Here is a 17,962-nt window from a genome sequence, read left to right on the forward strand (position 1 = left end):
CTATCAGTCTATACTTGAAAGTATTAATTTAGAAAAGTAATTATTTGAAAGGTGTCAAATGTCTTATCCAGGACACTTGGCATTTATGAATAAATCTCTCTTGTACATGATTCAGCGACAGACTTTTCTTAAATAGTCATTTGTCACCACCTCCTGGCATAACAAAATAATTGCATTTGTGATGATCATACTTTCAAATGTTTAACGAAGTCCCTAGTCTTTAGTTTAGCGCTTGTGTCCCGCTGCAAGCATCAGCAGAGTGTGAACAGCACACGTTTTGTCCCACATGTCTGCCCATGTTAATGAATGAGAGCGTTCACATCGGCAGTGTTGAGGCCAATCCACTCATTCATTAACCTGAGAAGTGACAAAAATATGCACTACTCATGCTCCGCTGATTGTTGTGATGTGAAACAGCCATAATGCACATAGCTCAATCGTAAGATTGTGTGAAGAGTTTGAATCAGGATTGTGATCTCTAATGCACACTGTACAAACCTGGAGTGTGATGCCATCATGCCAGGTCGACTGTCCCCCATTCGGTGGTTATCTGTGAATCCTCCGCTTTGTGAGCCTGCTGCCCCGTGCCAGTCTTTCCTGGGGCCCTGATCGCGTCCATGCCGCTCCACCACCACCTGTCTGCCACTGCTGAAGTGCTGCTTGGGAAAGAGGGGGGTAATATATCATTAGGTTTGAAATCTGGCAACAAAAATAATGATTCAGAGGCATGTTAGGTACTTTACCTGGTCTCCCATGACCACAGGTCTGCCACCATCTCTGCTGCTGAAGCTGGCTCTGCCACGGCTGGCTGTGGACACCCCCCTTATGGCAGGTCCGGGACCCTCTCTGCCTGGACGTTCTGGTCGCATCCGCACTGCCCTGTAATACAGTCAGCAGCAATCACTGGTTAACAGCAGTTCAAGAAGAGCCAAGCATGGTAGTGTTCTAGACACCACAATGAAATGATCAGGTCAAACACATAGGGCAACAGTTCTTGACAAAATATTAAACAAAAACTAATTATAATGGCCAGTAGCAGGGCTGCACGATTAATCAAATGTGATTGTCCTGCACATCATAGTAAATTTTTGTTCTGTGATAAGTAGTAAATCTCTGATCACATGCTTTCAGTTGAAACAGCATTTACTACACAGAGCCGTAAGCGGTTTCTCAAGTCCAAGAACACAAAGAATGGACTTGTGTTCTCATGGAGACTGTTCTTGCCAAGCTACCTTGGAAGAATGAACTCAGAAGGACGCGAGAACACAGAACGCACCCTTATGAGTATTGAGATGTGCTACGTTTCTGCTTAACAGACCGCATAATCACAGCAGAAGCAGCGTCCAATAAACCATAAATATAACAAACAAAATGTCATAACTTATTAAAACATTTCAAACTATTATATATAATATTTACATACCGTATAATTGCATATCATTTTATTTTACAGCGTTATAGGTTTAATTATGACCATTGTTAAGATTCATTTTAATATACCAATAAAAATACTTTCTCCGGGTTATAACTTTTATTAAAATTAAGAAAAACAAAACGATAAATGTTTACTTTCAAGAGACGTCAAGCATTTGCGAGAGTGGGTTTATAAGCTTACAGGCTTCCGTACACTGGCCGCCCCCAGCGTCTTCTGAGATTTCAAACTGCTGTATTCTCAAGCTATGCAAAAAAATAATAATAATAATAATAATTCACAGATTATATAATCGTACGATTATGAAATCTAAGAAATCATACGCGATAATGACAGCTGTAACTTGACAGTGAACTACGGCTCTGTGTAGTAAATGCTGCTCCATCTGAAAGCACATGAAAATACCACATTTAATAACATGTATTTACTCCAAACTCACTTCATAACGTCAGCCAGAATTGTTTTTCCAATTGTTTATTTTCTTTAACAATTTTCAGGCCTATTTTTTTTGTTGTGAATGTCTCAATTGAGGTGCAGAAAAGAAAAATGGAAAAATGTTGTTATATATTTTGGTTGCATTTGTGAGTTAAACATTAAAATAGATAAATAATATCAAAATATCGATCAATATACTCCTGTGTCAAATCGAATCGTAGAATGTTTTGAGATATCAAAAAATATCGTACGGCTAGGTATAAGAATTGATATCGCATCGTATTGTGACGAACCATCCGATTGACACCCCTAGTTTTGAACAGGTATTAAACAAAAAACAAACCTCAAGCACAAACAGAAACATATCCGTACCTGACATCTTGTTTTGTATTCAATCCCCCATCAGTCTTCCAGCCAGCATGGCTGCTGTCTCTGGGGGTACGGGAGTGGGCAATGACGGGGGGCGGCGCTCTGCCACCAGCTGGTCGATCAGGCAAGGACCCCTGTCTGCGCTCATCACGGTCGCGGATTTCTCTGCGATCGCTGTCGCGCAGCTCTGCACGAGGTGGAGGTGGTGGTTCTGCTCTCCGCACGGTTTCAAAGTTTTTAGGATAGCGCTCAAACCCTGAACTGTCACGGCGAGGAGCAGGTCGACTCTTCTTTGATTCAGGTTCACCGTCAAAGCGATTCCGTCTGCAAAAAAAATATTAAATTGTTTGCTGTTGATTTCACAAATTTTTACTTTTGCTAATTTGGAAATTTAGTAGGTTAGCACAACAAGTTCTCTCTAGTTCTCGTTTTAATAAAAGTGCCTGCTAAAAAGATAAAACAGAAGCTGAAAATCTGAAATCTCCCTGTCCTATTGTGTTTGGGAATTGCATCCTTGTTCATGAATGCCTACCTATCAAAGTTGTTGGATTGCACAGCTGATGTCTGCTGGTATCGGTTCCGGTCTCTAGCGTTGAAATCATTGAAGCGGTTCTGTTGTCGATTGTTGTAATCTCCGCCTTGACCAATCCGTCCCTCTGGCGCAGTCTGCATCTTTTTACCACTATTCCAGTATGGGTCTTCCCTCCTGCACAGACAGAGAAGAAAAAAAAAAAACAGTGACCTTTTGAATCCTAGAGACCACTATACCATTTTTTTTAATTAATATCTATCAGTATTTTTCACACACCTCTGGTCAACGTCACGTCCCCTTTTTAAGTTGTTTCGTTTCTCCTGCTCGTAACGCAACTGCTCCTGCTGCCGTCTCAGTTCCTCACGTTCACGAGCTAAACGCTCCGCTTCCTTGCGTCGCTCCTGCACACACAGCAGATTGATGTTAAGACAAAATTCCAGCTTTCAGAGTTTCCAGAGGCAGGTGTATCGTAGCTGTACCTGCTCTATACGAATCCTCTCCCGTTCCAGTCTCTCTCTCTCCATGCGCTCACGTTCAAGTTTCTGCCTTTCCACCTCCAGCCTTTGTCGCTCTCTCATTAGGTTCTCTCTTTCCTCTCGCTCACGCATAATACGGATGCGCTCCCTCTCCCGGCGCTCTTGCTCTGCTACCTCGCGCCGTCTGGACGTCACAACAAAACAGCATTACAAAATGCTGCTTAAGCACTTTGCCATTTTATTTGCGAATGGAAAGGAAGTCATCCCTACCTGCGCAGTTCCAAAGCCCTGCGAATATGTTCCATCCTGACCATGCGCTCACGCATCCTCTGTTCCTTCATCTTGTCAAACGGCAGGATGTCTTTGTTGCCACCTTTGTTAAACATGGGACGGCCTTTCGCCATCTGCAAGTATGTAAACTGGTCAAACAAAATACTAAAAGGTGGTCGCACACCGGACTAGAAACGCTGTGTCGCGCCACATGTAGGACAACTCGAGGTATCGCACACCGGACGCGCACATTCTATATGGGCGAGCTCAATTTCGCAGCAAGATGGATTTAACTTTTAACGTTTTAACTTCATCTATTATTATTATTTTAAATATATGATTTTAATTGATAAAAGCTGAGTTTTGAACGTTAATTAATGAAAAGAATCTGTGTTATAATAAGTCTGTTATTGTTTTGTTGTATCTGTTGTCTAGGCAACTATGCAGCCTGAGTGAAAAGTAACCAAACACTTTGTAATGTTTTATTTCAATGAAACAAATGTACTGTATTTTAGTTTCAGTTTATAACATATGGTTTTTTTTAATATAAAACTATGCAGATGGCGCTCTGTGGCGCGGCAGAAATTTGAACAGCATTCTGAGTCGTAGCTGGGCGCCGCGGACAGACGCCGAATGGCGCCGTCGGTGTGTGTACGCTCATAGAGAATAATGTGTTCGAATTTTAAAGACGTGGCGTGACGTGGCGCGACGCTTCTCGTCTGGTGTGCGACCCCCTTAAGAGTGCATATGGCCTTACTAATTCAGATAATGTTTTCAGAGTTAACAAACCTCCGCAGGTGGTATGAACCCTCTGGGACGTCTGTTCATCATGTTGGGAGGACCAGGCTGTAGTGAAATAGACAATCGGATAATGTGGCCTTAATAAAAACCTCATTATATGGTAAAACCGTACATACTGAGGATGTCTGTGGTACCTTCTCAAACCTCCCGCCCCTTCTGAAAGGAGGACGAAATTTATTGAAGTGTTGCTGTCCTTTAGCTTGGTTGATCACCATCATATTGCCTGGACTCTTTCCTGCAGATTGGAAAACATTAAACACATAACTATAAAGTTTTAAGTTTTTAAACTTCCTCAGTAGGTGATTCCCATCAAATCGTAACATACGTCCATGTTTCTTGTCATCTTTCTTTGCTATGTCGGCTCCTGAATTGGAAGAAGGTGCATCAGATTTGTTGCTTTTGGAGTCCTGTTTTTTGATGTCTTTGCAGTCCTTCTCAGATGGTTTGTCTGATTTCTTCTCTTCCTTCTTAGATGAAACTGGTGTCCTGTTGAAAATAAAGAAAGGAGGGAAAAAAATATGAAATGAAAAATGCAATGACATACTCCTCCCCATTAAAAAAAACAACAAAGAGATTTAAACTGGTTTAACGCTTACTTGCTGGAAGTTTTTGCTCCAGTTGGAGTGCGCTTTTCTCCAGAAATTTTAGTGGAGCTTGCCTTCTCTTCTCCCTCCTTCTTTGAGAAGTCCTTTTTAAATGGGTCAGTTTTCACCTACGAGGACCACGACATCAGAGATCAAGTTTGAAAGTACCAAGTATCAAGATTTTTTTCCATTTTTCTCAAAAGCACACACTACTGATGAGGTTTGACTTATGTAAAGCCCATAAAAAGTGCTTAAATATGTTGAAAATCCCAATGTTAAAGCACAATAGCTAAGCTCTTACCCTGTCCACAGATATCTGTTGTCCATGGAGTTCTGTGCGGTCCAGGTGAGAGATGCACCTGGCCACTTCTGCACTGGATGACATGGTGACTAATCCATAACACTTGGCTCCTGGGCTACGAGCATTGGTGACCACTTTGGCACTAAAAACCTATTTCAAAAACAAACATTTTTAACATGCTGTCAACATCTCAATCCTTAATCACAACAGACATGTTAATTTCAAGCTGGTGCCTAATTATCATACACAAAGAGCCTTTACCTTTCCATATTTGCCAAAGAGGTTCTTGAGATCAGCTGCTTTGGTGTTGGACGACAGGCCGCTCACCCACAGATTGCGAGTAGAGCTGGTACTGCTGCTGCCACATCCTGAAGACAAATAACAGGCTTTAGAAGACACTCTACTTTAGGATCAGAGCAAAATAGTTTTCTGAATATTGAAACCTTTATCTTTAGATGTGTTTTTAGAATTGGATAATAATGGTGTTTTATAAAGTAAACTGTTAAGTCCAAATTTTCAAAATGTTTACCCATTTATGAAAGTCATACCTTTTTCATCTTTTGTAGTCTTTCCATCTCTGTCTTTTGAAGAGCTACAGTGTGAATATTATGAGAGCGACAAGAAGAGAGAAATACTTTAATGAGGACCGGAGCACGAGAGATGACGACTGTGGGGCATCGAGGTACATCTCCAAACAAACAACAAACAAAAGGTTATACAAATGTTTGGTGCATGACAGAAAAAGAAAAAGAACCAAAAAACAACAACAAAAGAATCCCAATAGGCAAGGCTTGCACTCGGACAAAACTCCAATAAGGCTTCTTTCTCTTGCTTTTCCACAGGAGCAAGGTGGGTCAGGTTTTCTGCCAATTTATTCCCTTGACCAATGACTCAATCCTCAGGAGGGTGTTCAACTTCAGAGAGAATCACTTCACTGGACTGACAAACCCCTCTGCCATCACTGGAACTATTGCTCTTTTTTTTAACCCATAAGTAGGGACTGGAAAAGCAAGTGCTGGAAATGTGTGCGTAACAGACGTGTTTTCAGCTCCTCGTTTAACTCCAATTACCAAACTCGAAAAAATGGCAAACCAAACCAAAAGAGCAAACCAAAGGCAGGGATTAGGTACACTGAACAACTTGTTATGAAAAAAATCTTGCGGCTACCCACAATGCTGAGTTCTTAGTGAGCTGGAACTTGGTAGTAGTATCTTAAAGAACTGACATAGAAAGACAAACCTCTTTGCTTGACCTGTCGCCCCAGTTGAAGAGGGGCCTTTCTTCCCAGAATCCTTTTCCTTGTCTCCCGTGTCTCCTTTCTTCAAGGCCTCTTTGCTGTCCTTCTTGCTGGTGTCAGACATCAGCCCGTCATCTCTCTTACCATCCTTGTGGCCATCTATTGCTTCAGTCAGCGAGTCTGTCTCCTGCCTCATCTCAGCAGTGGCATCAAGCTCTTCGCAGTCCTTGTCTGCCTCAGAATCTGGAAGTTTCACATGTTTACCTGTTTCCAGGAGATCATCGCCATCTACATCCAGCGTGATGGCATCTTCGGCTTGGATGGTGACAGATATATTGTCATCCTCAACTTCTTTTATGGGTTCAAGAGCAGGTTCACTCTCCAAGGCCTCCAGCGCTGAGACTTCAGACTCGCCTTCTCTCTCAGCCTCAATCTCGGCATCAGGATCGGGCTCAGGTTCTGCTTCTTCCACCTCTGTCTCAGCCTCAAGATCAGGTTCCCCTCCTACCTCAGCCTCGGACTCTGCAAGGCCGTCTTCACAGGAGAAGGTTTTAGAATTGTCACGAGTAGCATCATCAGTATCAGTTACATCTGAGGGATTTAACAAGCATAAAACATGGCAAAAAAAAAACACATTGTTTAACATTCAAATCTCTGTGCTACGAGACCTAGAAAGTACAACAAAGAGCAAGTTTAGTGTTAGTGGTCATCGTGGGTGAGGAAACCACAGGTACACATAAAAACACATTCCTTAGAGAACAACGATGAGGTTGAACAATCTTCTGACTACGATGAACATCACTATCTTGGTCCACATTTTGAATGTTCCACAGCTGGGTGAGACATTGACACGCTTCTCTGCTTTACAGACATGCATTCAGTCCGAGTGAAAATGCAAATCTATTCCATAATGCAAGTCCTCCTGCCAGATGTCACTCAGCTTCTTGTGGTCATGTTGAGAGTCTTCTTTCAGACACTTCCGCTGACCGTCCATCTCGTTTTACAGCTGATGGAGGCATATCAAAATCAGGGTGCCAAATCTTCTCTGATCCATTGGAGAAATACACAGTACTCTGTCCAGTAACACGGCTAAAAATGGACGTCCACTGAGCTGCATCCAGTCTTGAATGAGTTCAAAGCACGAGCAATGACGCTGAGTTCCATTTAAGCCATGCCGGCTATGTTGCAGTCAGAAAGAAGAGTCAAGACTTTGGTGAACGGGGTTCATGTGTCATGTTCTGACCAGTCAAAAAAGGTCTCCATTTCAGGAGGTAGTCCAGTCTCAACAGAAAGAAAGAGGTGGCCTGCTGAAGCTTGGGTGTTGTTCTGAATGGAGATCGAGTGGGTGAAAGGTCTCCTCTTGCTGATGAAATGTGGTGGCAGGGTAATGTGCTCTTGAACGAATTAGATGATGAGATTAGGATTATCACTGATGTTAACACAAATGGTGAAGGGTTATCTGTCCTTTGATGCAGCACGTGTTCCGAATGGGACATTTTAATGTCTGTGATAGACCCGCTTTCAACGTGTCTGACTAGAACGCCCAAATTGAAAAACATCAACAAAAAAAAAGCAAGCAAGAGAAGTCCAACTGCCTGAAACCTGAAAAACAAATGTTACATCTCCACCCCAATAAGTGACCAGACATACCTTTTTCAGATTCCTCTTCCTCAGTCTCCTGAAAAGAAAACAACATTTCTAATTTTAATAAAAAATTGGCGGATCATTATTTATACTTAGAATATTGACTGACAATCATTTTATTGCCACTGAATGTATGATTTCTGATTTCTGAACACAGTCATGCTGCAATAGAAAAGGGACTTCCCCAAACTATTCCCATAAAGTTTGTAAAATTAAAATTTTCCAAGATGTCTTTGGAGTGGTGAAGCTTAATGCTTCAGCATATCGAGTTCAGAGGCGGCATCTTTTACGCCACTCTTTTTGATGCTTGGCATTGTAATTGCTGATGTGAGACTTGCAAGTAGCTGCTTGGCCATGGAACCCCATTCCATTAAGCTTCCACAACACAGAATGGAATCAGCAGAGCATTGACAACATTTGCTCATCATCATGCACCTCAGGACCCTGCTCTTTATGTGGTCTTCCACATCAGGGCTAAGTTGCTTGCACTTTCCAATAATACCACTTACAGTTCAACGTGGAATCCATCCAATCACAGTACCATGCTTGAATTCACTGAGCTCTTCAGAATGACAAGTTTTTTGTTTTGTTAAAAAAAAAAATGTAATTGCAGACTACATGGCTAGGTGCTTGATTTTAAACATCTGTGGCAATGAGTCTGAAGTCCCTTTCACAATGCACATCGGACCCGGCAAATTGCCGGAACATTGCCGGGTCGCCTACTGTGTGAAAGCAAACACGTCCAGGGATTGATTCCGGCACTGAACCCAGGTCGGGGACCTAGTAACATTGCCGGGTTCAATCCCGGGACGAGCGCTGTGTGAACAAAAGCCAGATCTAATGCCTAATTTACGGGTTGTGTGTGAAAGCACGCACATATTCCGGGTAATCACTGGCAGTGTGAAAGTGCAAAATCTAGTGACACAGGAACAATTGCCGGAACACTTTACCCCTGTATTTGCCGGAATCGCAGTGTGAAAGGGGCTTGATTGAAACACCTGTTTTCACAAAACATGTTATCTTACCACTAAGAGTTCTCCTAAATAGCAGTAAAAGTTTTAAGCTAAGACCTATTCACAGTGCCGCTGAGACAAACTTGACTTGACCTAGTTGCTATGGATGATATCAGCATGCTTACTAACCATGCACACAATGATTGGCTGATAGACTCGGTCAGTTATTTATTCATAGAAATGTTGTAGAACACAATATTACGTTACTGTATTCAATAAAGTATTTAAAAAAAAGAAAAAAAAAAGTGTTAATTTCCAAATTCAAATAAAGATTTTAAAATGTGTCACTATTTAAACAAGTATATGTTCATCTTATTGTCAGCCTCTTACATGTGTGCTTCTATTCCACCTTCAATACCACGACTTAGGTGCCCTTGAGCAAGGCATCGAACCCCCAACTGCTCCCCGGGCGCTGCAGCATAAATGGCTGCCCACTGCTCTGGGTGTGTGTTCACAGTGTGTGTGTGTGTTCACTGCTCTGTGTGTGTGCACTTCGAATGGGTTAAATGCAGAGCACAAATTCTGAGTACGGGTCACCATACTTGGCTGAATGTCACGTCACTTTCACTTTTTCTAAGAAACAAGTTATGGATATACACAGCTTTTTAATTAACGGAGTACAATAATCATGAAATCCTGCAGTGCCCGCTAGGTCCCCCTGCTCAAGAACAAGGGCGGTTCTAGACCACAATAACTGAGGGAGCCAGACAGGAACCACTTGTGCTTTTAGGGGGCACAGTTTTCAAATTTACCTTAACCTACTTTAAGTATTATTCATTTAGTCATTTTTCAACATTTCATGTATTACTGCAATCTCTAGAAATAATCAAATAATGTTTCTTTTTTTGACAATTTTGTATTGTAGTGTCAGGGGCATCATGCACTCATTTTTTAAGGGGGCACGAGTCGGGGTGGGGGGGGGGGGTGCTCTCATTCTTGACATTTGCCACACAGCAGCCATAATACCACTGTTTAACTGATATAGGCTTATGTCCTTACTGAATTTTTTTTACAATAAAACCATTAAAGAAGAAATTTTTTGGTTTCCACTACAAATACCATTACAAACCATCAACTTCTAAACATTAAAAAAAAGGCTTTTCTGTAGTGTTTCTCTGGACATATTTCATTATGATTTATTGGTTTTAACAAGCCACCAATAGAAGTCAACCAATTACCAGTGGAGACTAAAAGGGTCTGTTAAAGTAAAACCAATACAAGTCCCATTAGAACTAGTAAAACCATTACTAATTTTGTAATGGTCTCTATTGGTTTTTTTTTTAAGCAGGTATTGTATTCAATATATCCCCACAATATATCTTGAAATATCTCAATTCTCAAATATGTTTAAGTAAAAGCATTTTACAGTCGATCGCCAGGAGCAGGGTTGGTTATCCCTGTGTTAGTTGATCTATAATGGGCGATGGGCAAAGTAGTAAGCCAGTAACCCTAGATTAGAACCACCCCTGTTCAAAAAGCCACATGCAACAGCTCGGGATGGTCTGAATACCTTTTTTTAAAATTCGAAGCTTCGGTAGTAATCAACACTGGATATTCAAAGCTTTAGAGGGAGGGGCTGAACATATTCTTCTCTCTAATAAAGGCTGGAATCTCGGTGTGTCTGTCTGTCTGCATTTATATTATGTTGAGAACCGTTCATCCAATCGACTTCACATGTGACGAGTGTGTTGCTGCGAACCTAAAGGAGTCTAGTGTTGCATTTTGGTGCAATATAGACACTCGACCAGGGCTTGAATTTCGGTGCGGAAATGCGGGGATTGCGCATAATTTAAACCATTCCCGCAAGGTTAGCTTTTATAGTGCGAGAAATTCCCGCACAAATATATTTGCTTCATCTCAGAGCAAATGATTAAAAAATAAATTCACAGATGCGAGAAAAAATATGTCAAATTGTTTAGTCAAATTGTCTTTTATTTTCGAATTTAATTCCTCAATCAGCGCTGGACCGGCATTTTCTGTCTCAGCGCTGAGCTCATAGACAGTAAACGGCGGAGCCCTGGCTGCTGTAGACAGATCATGTTTCACGCTGTCAATGCAGCGGTCTGCGTTGCGCTGGTCTTATTCACACTATCAAGTGTAGGTGCAGCATTCTAACATTTTGAGTCAAAATTAGCTGTTTGTGAAGAAGTTATCCGCTTCCAAATTGTCGTTGTAATAACGAAACTGAAACATTAAAAAACATTTTGCTCTTTATGGTGTGCGAGTGATAGAGCGCGGCAGCAACGAACCAACTAATCAGCTTACAGCATCACAACATTGAATGCTCGGCCGAACAGCTGATCATAGCTGTACAGGGCGCCTTTATTATTTTTCATCTCCATAAATATATCTATAAATATATCTAGTAATAAAGTTAACGCAAGGGCTAGAAATCAATTAATATTTTGCTGATCCTTCTTGTCATCATGGAGAGCGCAGTTGGTTGCATGGCAACGACAGACGCCACGAGAGTGCAAGCGCTTGTGGAAATGAGACTGCGGCGCGCGCGCCCGAGCTTTCCACTTGTTTGAGCATGTGACTGCGCGTTTCCCCTTGTTTTCTATTCATTATGCGCAGCATATTTCCCGCGCGCACAAACATGGCCACAGACAATTAATTGTTTGGTTAGCGTAGTAGTTTAAATATGGACCGTTGGCTGAAGCGAAAGACAAGTTCGGATGATGCAGATCACGATCCAAAGAAAAAAGTTTTCACTGAAATGGAGAAACTCATTCAGACAGCCATGGTCATACCAGTAGCGAGTGTGTCGTGTGAACGTGGATTCAGCACACAAAACAGGATCAAAACTAAATTCAGAAATTCACTGAATAATACAAGTCTCACAAATCTAATGATCATTTCAGAGCTTGGGCCTTCCCTTGAGCAGTTTGACTTCAACAGAGCCATCATCAAATGGAAAGAAATGAAGATGAGGAGACAGATGAGAAACTTAGAATAAGTCACATGAAAAAAAGAAATGGAAAAAAATGACTGAAATAGAACTGAAATGTATGAAAGACATAAATACTTATAGTTTAAACTGAGTTCTTAATATCAATTTACGATATCAATATCAAAAGTAAAAAAAAAAAGCAAAGAATTGAACTGAACTGAAACACATGAACTGAAATAGACATGAATATATAGCATAGGCCTAGTTTAAACAGAGGTCTTAATGTCAATTTGAAGAGCATGATGTATTTTGTATAAAGTTGTTTTTTTGTTTTTTTTTGTTAACTGATTTGAGAACTGGAAATGCACAATTCATGCATACAAATCTGTAGATATTAATAAATGAACATGATTAAATTAGACAGATGCATCAAAAGTTATTCTCCCCCCCATAATCTTTAGATCCCCCCCATGTGACCCATGTAAGGGGGGAATTCCCCCCCAGTTTAAAAAACGAAATTCAGGCCCTGCACTCGACACATTCAGAATTAATCAACTTGTAATAAACTACAGAACAGCGGTGCACCTCACATGGCCAGGGAATGCACTAGTGACACAAAACACAGGTCTGTTAAGTGCAAAACAGTGCAGCTTGTCAGTTAACAACAGCTCCGTGTAGTAACAGCTGCTCTATGTGAAATCACACACCTGATGGTATTTATCGCTGATCAGATAACCAGCTTTACTGACGAGATGCGCACAAATATATATATATTGCACCCCTAGAGCTACGTTTAACCTGTTTTGTGAATACGGGGCCGCTCAATTTAGAGGTATATCCCAATACTTTTGTCCATATATAGTATTGTGTTGCAACATGTCAAACTTTTGATCAGTATTGTATATTAAGCAGTTCAGATATCGGAGTATGTTATATCTTTGACTTCTCATTACAAAGTCTCAGTTCACAATAAACTCATTTTTTTAACATGTATTGTTAATTTTATATTCATTTATATTAATTACCAATTATCTAAATTTACTACCACTTTCAATTTTGAATGAAAAAGCTTGTTTAAGGGGTATAAGTTATGTACCACTATATCTTTCATGAATGGATCAAAAATTCTATAATATTTTCATACACATTAAAATATGAATATACTGTTAGAATATATACTACCATTTAACTAATTTATTAGTCAAGTTTCCATGAACCCAATATGTAGCAAAACACTTCCTCTTCCATACCTTAGAGAAGGATTCCTCTTCCATGATGGTGTCAGCATCCAGGTCGGTCTTCTTTCCTGGGGATGTGTAATAAAGCTTTCCCATCAAATTTTGAAAAAGAAACACATGGGGGAAGTAAAAGAGCTGGGTTCTGAGCGTGAAGGTCTACCTTTAGCTTTGCTGTGTTTTCTTGTGGGTGTTTCAGCTGATACGATGATCTCAATGTTGTCTGGATCTCCACCTTCATCTTCTATTGCCTTCACACAAGAACATATGACCATTCACATGATTATGGGAATCTCAACACTTGAAACAATGATTCAGACATTACTGTGCTTTGCATAAATGCTCTATGATAGTGCAGCTGTTAAACACATGGCATGCAAAAGATTTCAGCATAAAATGAATTTTTTTTGTTTAGACAAATTTGGAATAACCTGCTTTAAACTAAAGTGAAACTAGACCGGTGATATGCTGATTTGCATTCACCCAAGTCTTGTTTATATCTAGTAACACGACTATTTATGTATATTGTAACACTCAGTATTATTAGATACATTTGATATTAAACTGTAACAGACTGTACATAAATATTGTAAATAAAGATGGTGAATTGGTTTGAAGTTGCAGCAACTGATCTGAGCGCGTTGTAGCCGCATTCGCTTGCTAAGAGAATTTAGCCGAACCAAAACCTTACAGATTAAAGTTTCTGAAACTGCTAGTATATATTTAATGTGAATTATGTCACACTTGGTATCCAACTAAGGGCATTACGTCTTGATTATTATTTATGGTCATTAGATGCATTAAAAACATTTTGGAATGAAAACATATTTTAGGACGCAAACGTCTATGCTAACTCCTTAGCCATCGAGCTAGCTCGCGATAATTTATCCACACGACATCGCAATTTACGGTTTTAAAATAAAATTACCTGCTTCAACCTTGCAATTAGTGTATTTTTTACCCCAGTAACATCCAGATTTCTTCGTTTGAGTTCTGATTTGAGGTCTACCACACGTAAATCTGTAATCTTCTTAGTCTCCGCTGAAATGGCCCCCGACGCCATTTTACCAGTGTGTCCGAGGCTCTCTCTCTCTCTCTGTGTGTGTGTGTGTGTGTGTGTGTGTGTGTGTGTGTGTGTGTGTGTGTGTGTGTGTGTGTGTGTGTGTGTGTGTGTGCGAGAGAGAGAGAGAAAAAAACTCCACCACGCAAGCGCCAGAGGACGCTCAAATACACAGACACTCTGTTGACAAGGTTGTTATTGATTGTATAAACACAAATACGCTGAACACACATTTGACTGCACATTTTACGTGCGCTAAGATTTAATTACATTGACAACACTGTGTCCTAAAACTTAACATCATAAGTAGGTTAATTATTACTTAAAAAACCTTCATTTCTTCATGTTCATTATGTTGCAGCCTTATATTAAACTGCTTTAAATGACTTTTTTTCATTTAAATCGTGAAAAATTTAAATTGTTTTTTATTTTTAATCTTTAATAATTTTGCAGAGCCTTGCTAAAACCCTGTTATTTGCTTTGTCCCGGTGTATGGAGTGTAGATTGATGTGGGGAAAAATCATTTAAAGCAGTTTAACATTAAGCTGCAACATAAACATGAATACTTTCCCAAGCACTGTGTATATACACACACACACACACACACAGCTATATATATATATATATAAACAGTACAAATATCTATATAATAAAAATATAATATGTTCTTAAACCAAAATACATTTTGTTTGAGAAGGTTTTTCTGATAAAAGTCTATCAATGGGGTAAGAAAAATAATCTAGTTTTTCCTTTGAATTAAGTTTTACTTATAATACCAAAAAAATAAATAAATAAATTACTGGAAGCCTAGTCATTAGTCGCCATACTGTTATCTACTTAAAAAAATATTTGAAGTTTATTTGTAAAAACTGATTTTTTTGTTAGTTAGTTGTATGTTTTTGCCTAATCAAAATAACCCAACTGCAGTTTGATCAAGATTAATTGGAATACACAATGAAAAAAAAAAAAAGTTAGCTGCAAATTACCTCTTCTCATTTATATTATATAAACATATGTGTGCAAAAGTAAAAATATGAATTGCTGCACATTATAGCAAAATTGAATAGTTCTTTTATGTGGGGGACATACCTATATTGATTTTAACTTCAAATCTAAATCTTATATTATCGATGAATTTTTCTTGTCTACTACGAAAAGTAAACTTTTCAAAAACCAGGTTTATCGGATAAAATATGAATCTAAAAAATATTTTTTTGAGATTAGTGTCCATTTATGCATGCTTGGAGCTGTGTAGTACACAACTGCCGCAAATAAGAGAATAGCACAAATTTGTGAAGTATACAAGTCATTTTAAATGAGGTTATGACAGTAGTGCCCAAAACCAATTTTACTGCTCTATTTTAGTTAAATAAATGAATAAATGCATATAATTACTACATTAACAATAGTGACCCTGCTAAATTCATCTAAAGGGTGTCAAGTTCAAGGAGGCACAAGAATGGACACACAGAAGAGTTACCTAACTTTATTAATTTCATTATTTTAAAACTAATATCAATCCCATGGAACATCATCCCGGGGCCATTAAGTCTATGAATGCATGGACGCCTGCCATTAAGTACTGCATTCCAACACTCCATTCAAAATTACAGTTTTTCCTCAAAAGTCGGCAATCAGAGTGAAAATACACGGCCTCAGCACACTCTCATTCTCACAGCACTCCTGTCTTTTGTCTCTCATGTGCAAGTATATGCAAGTTAGCTAGTTGAGACTAATATTAGTGTTAGGATTTCAAAGCAGCAAAAAAAAAAAAAAAAGAAACAAAAGGGGGAAAACTGTTTGCTGCACAGATGCAGAACAAATGTGTTAATGACAATATCAGACAAGGAATAATAAGCTAACAAGAGTCACTTTCTAGGTTATTGAGAGAGATAAATGAAGAAGGCTAGGAGACCCTGATGAAACAATAAATATTCTGTTTCCCAGCTGTTTCTTCAAGCCCGTCTTCCTCACACGACCAATTCGACGTGTGGAGCTTGTCTGAGGAATTACACTTTCTCAATTGCTCAGTCAAAAACTTCATTGTACTATAAAAACAACAATCAGAATACAGAGAAGTGACATTCATTTTCTCTTTGAAAATACATGAGGTGAAGTGCATTACATGTGACGTCAGATTGAGGTGCTGAGAGGGGCCGATGGAACACAACCGTGTGAACGTTCCAGGAGCCGAAGTGTGCAGTTGGTTCTCATCAGGGCTGGAGCTGAATTCATTTCAATTCCATCAGTTCAGGATCGAATGCATATAAATGTAAAATGAAACGGACAAGAAGCATTTCCATATGCTTTTCTAAACGAACTTCCCGGACTGAGTTAGCACTGGTAATGAGCCGAAGTGAAATGGAACGGGCTCCAGCCCAGGTTCCCGTGTTGAGCGTGAACTGGTGTGAGGGTGAACACTGGTACAGCAGCTGATCTCTTAACCATGATCTTGTTTCCTAATTAAGGAATGTCTTGATTCACTTAAAAAAAAATATCTATTTCAGATCACATTGTCTAGAACATAAAACTAATCAATATACTGATCAATAAATCGAGTCCTGCAATGTTTTAAAATGGAGGTTGACATTCTATTCCAGTAAAGCAAGGCATCGGGTATGTAAAAATGCTTCTTTACTAGAGCAGCAATCCTCGCCTGCAAGTTCTCGGGCCTTACGAGGCCCATTTCATTATATGTGCAAAGAAATGCATTGCAAGGAACCATGCAAAAATAAAATACAATGACACTTATGAAAACAAAAGCTACATAAACCCTTTATAAATACAATACAATTCAAAACCCTTAATGAAGATGTTATTTCGCGCTGTACTGGTACTACATGATAGCTGGCACGCTAGGCTCGATGCTTTTTTTTGTGTATTGTTGGTTTTCTTTTTTTCCCATAGTTGCGCAGGTATTTCATGCCATCTTTGGTTGAATGCGTTATTGACAAAAATGAAAACAGGTAAATGTCCGACAAAAGGGCTGCAAGAAAAATAGCATCAACTCTCTGGAGATAACTGAGCCTCGATGTCCACTCTGCAGATGGGGCATTTCTTGTTGGTGAGGAGCCATTGGTCTACACACAGTTGATGAAAGAGGTGCATACATGGAAGGCGCCTGCAATAAAATCACATAAAAATCAATTGCTATTCAACACAGTGAAATAAGGCATTTACCATTAGCTGAACGGTTAAAAACAAAATGACTAATGCAGAGTAATTCACATGTTCCAGCAGAAGAGGGCAGCACAGAACATAAAGAGAAAGTATTCACGCCTGATGATGAGTGGCTAACGGATCAAATTATAACCCTGGAGAGTAGCACATAAAAAAACAATGACTACATACAATAAATATAATAAATTCTACAGTGCCGATTGAAAAATGCAAGCGTTTACCTAACATCCTCCCCTTCTTCCAGTATAGACAGACAGATGGTGCACTTCTCCTCTGTGTCTTCCTCCGCACCTTCCTCTTCCTCTTGCTTCCCATGCAGCTTTCTCTGTGCACGAGAAAGAAGCGTAAGAGCCATTATAAGTAGAATCACTGCGCCTAAATTCGAATACACTGGCGAGCAACACCTAATAGCTCTTCCTGTGTCTTCTTCCCCCAAATACATAGTTGATATGAATGTTTTTAACATGGTATATTTTAAAAAGTAGTGCTGCCGCTGATGC

The 17,962-nt window shown here is 39.6% G+C and overlaps 2 protein-coding genes across 9 annotated transcripts in view; both read right to left on the bottom strand.

Annotated features, from left to right (window-relative positions):
* The window catches only part of sltm (SAFB-like, transcription modulator), a 16,090-nt gene extending 1,748 nt beyond the window's left edge, over nt 1–14,342 (bottom strand). The window contains exons 1-19 of one of the 4 annotated variants that reach the window (XM_052560247.1): nt 14,151–14,329; nt 13,386–13,473; nt 13,238–13,293; nt 8,088–8,115; nt 6,440–7,028; nt 5,749–5,792; nt 5,462–5,568; nt 5,201–5,350; nt 4,912–5,027; nt 4,641–4,801; nt 4,450–4,550; nt 4,304–4,360; nt 3,515–3,648; nt 3,248–3,428; nt 3,045–3,169; nt 2,769–2,942; nt 2,240–2,560; nt 744–879; nt 499–656 (exon numbers count right to left, since the gene is read on the bottom strand). In XM_052560247.1, the coding sequence (XP_052416207.1) occupies nt 499–656; nt 744–879; nt 2,240–2,560; nt 2,769–2,942; nt 3,045–3,169; nt 3,248–3,428; nt 3,515–3,648; nt 4,304–4,360; nt 4,450–4,550; nt 4,641–4,801; nt 4,912–5,027; nt 5,201–5,350; nt 5,462–5,568; nt 5,749–5,792; nt 6,440–7,028; nt 8,088–8,115; nt 13,238–13,293; nt 13,386–13,473; nt 14,151–14,285 (2,861 nt within the window). In that variant the 5' untranslated portion in view covers nt 14,286–14,329. Of the gene's footprint in view, nt 1–498; nt 660–743; nt 880–2,239; nt 2,561–2,768; nt 2,943–3,044; nt 3,170–3,247; nt 3,429–3,514; nt 3,649–4,303; nt 4,361–4,449; nt 4,551–4,640; nt 4,802–4,911; nt 5,028–5,200; nt 5,351–5,461; nt 5,569–5,748; nt 5,793–6,439; nt 7,029–8,087; nt 8,116–13,237; nt 13,294–13,385; nt 13,474–14,150 lie in introns of all 4 variants that reach the window. The other 3 variants (XM_052560248.1, XM_052560250.1, XM_052560249.1) reach the window with 3 other exon arrangements.
* Nucleotides 14,343–15,752: 1,410 nt separating this feature from the next.
* rnf111 (ring finger protein 111) overlaps nt 15,753–17,962 on the bottom strand; it is a 34,354-nt gene continuing 32,144 nt past the window's right edge. For all 5 annotated transcript variants that reach the window (XM_052560751.1, XM_052560752.1, XM_052560749.1 and 2 more), the window contains 2 exons: nt 17,684–17,787; nt 15,753–17,403 (listed from right to left, as the gene is read on the bottom strand). In XM_052560751.1, the coding sequence (XP_052416711.1) occupies nt 17,286–17,403; nt 17,684–17,787 (222 nt within the window). In that variant the 3' untranslated portion in view covers nt 15,753–17,285. The remainder of the gene's footprint in view (nt 17,404–17,683; nt 17,788–17,962) is intronic.

Source organism: Carassius gibelio, chromosome B7 (assembly GCF_023724105.1).
Source record: "Carassius gibelio isolate Cgi1373 ecotype wild population from Czech Republic chromosome B7, carGib1.2-hapl.c, whole genome shotgun sequence".
NCBI classification, from domain to species: domain Eukaryota; kingdom Metazoa; phylum Chordata; class Actinopteri; order Cypriniformes; family Cyprinidae; genus Carassius; species Carassius gibelio.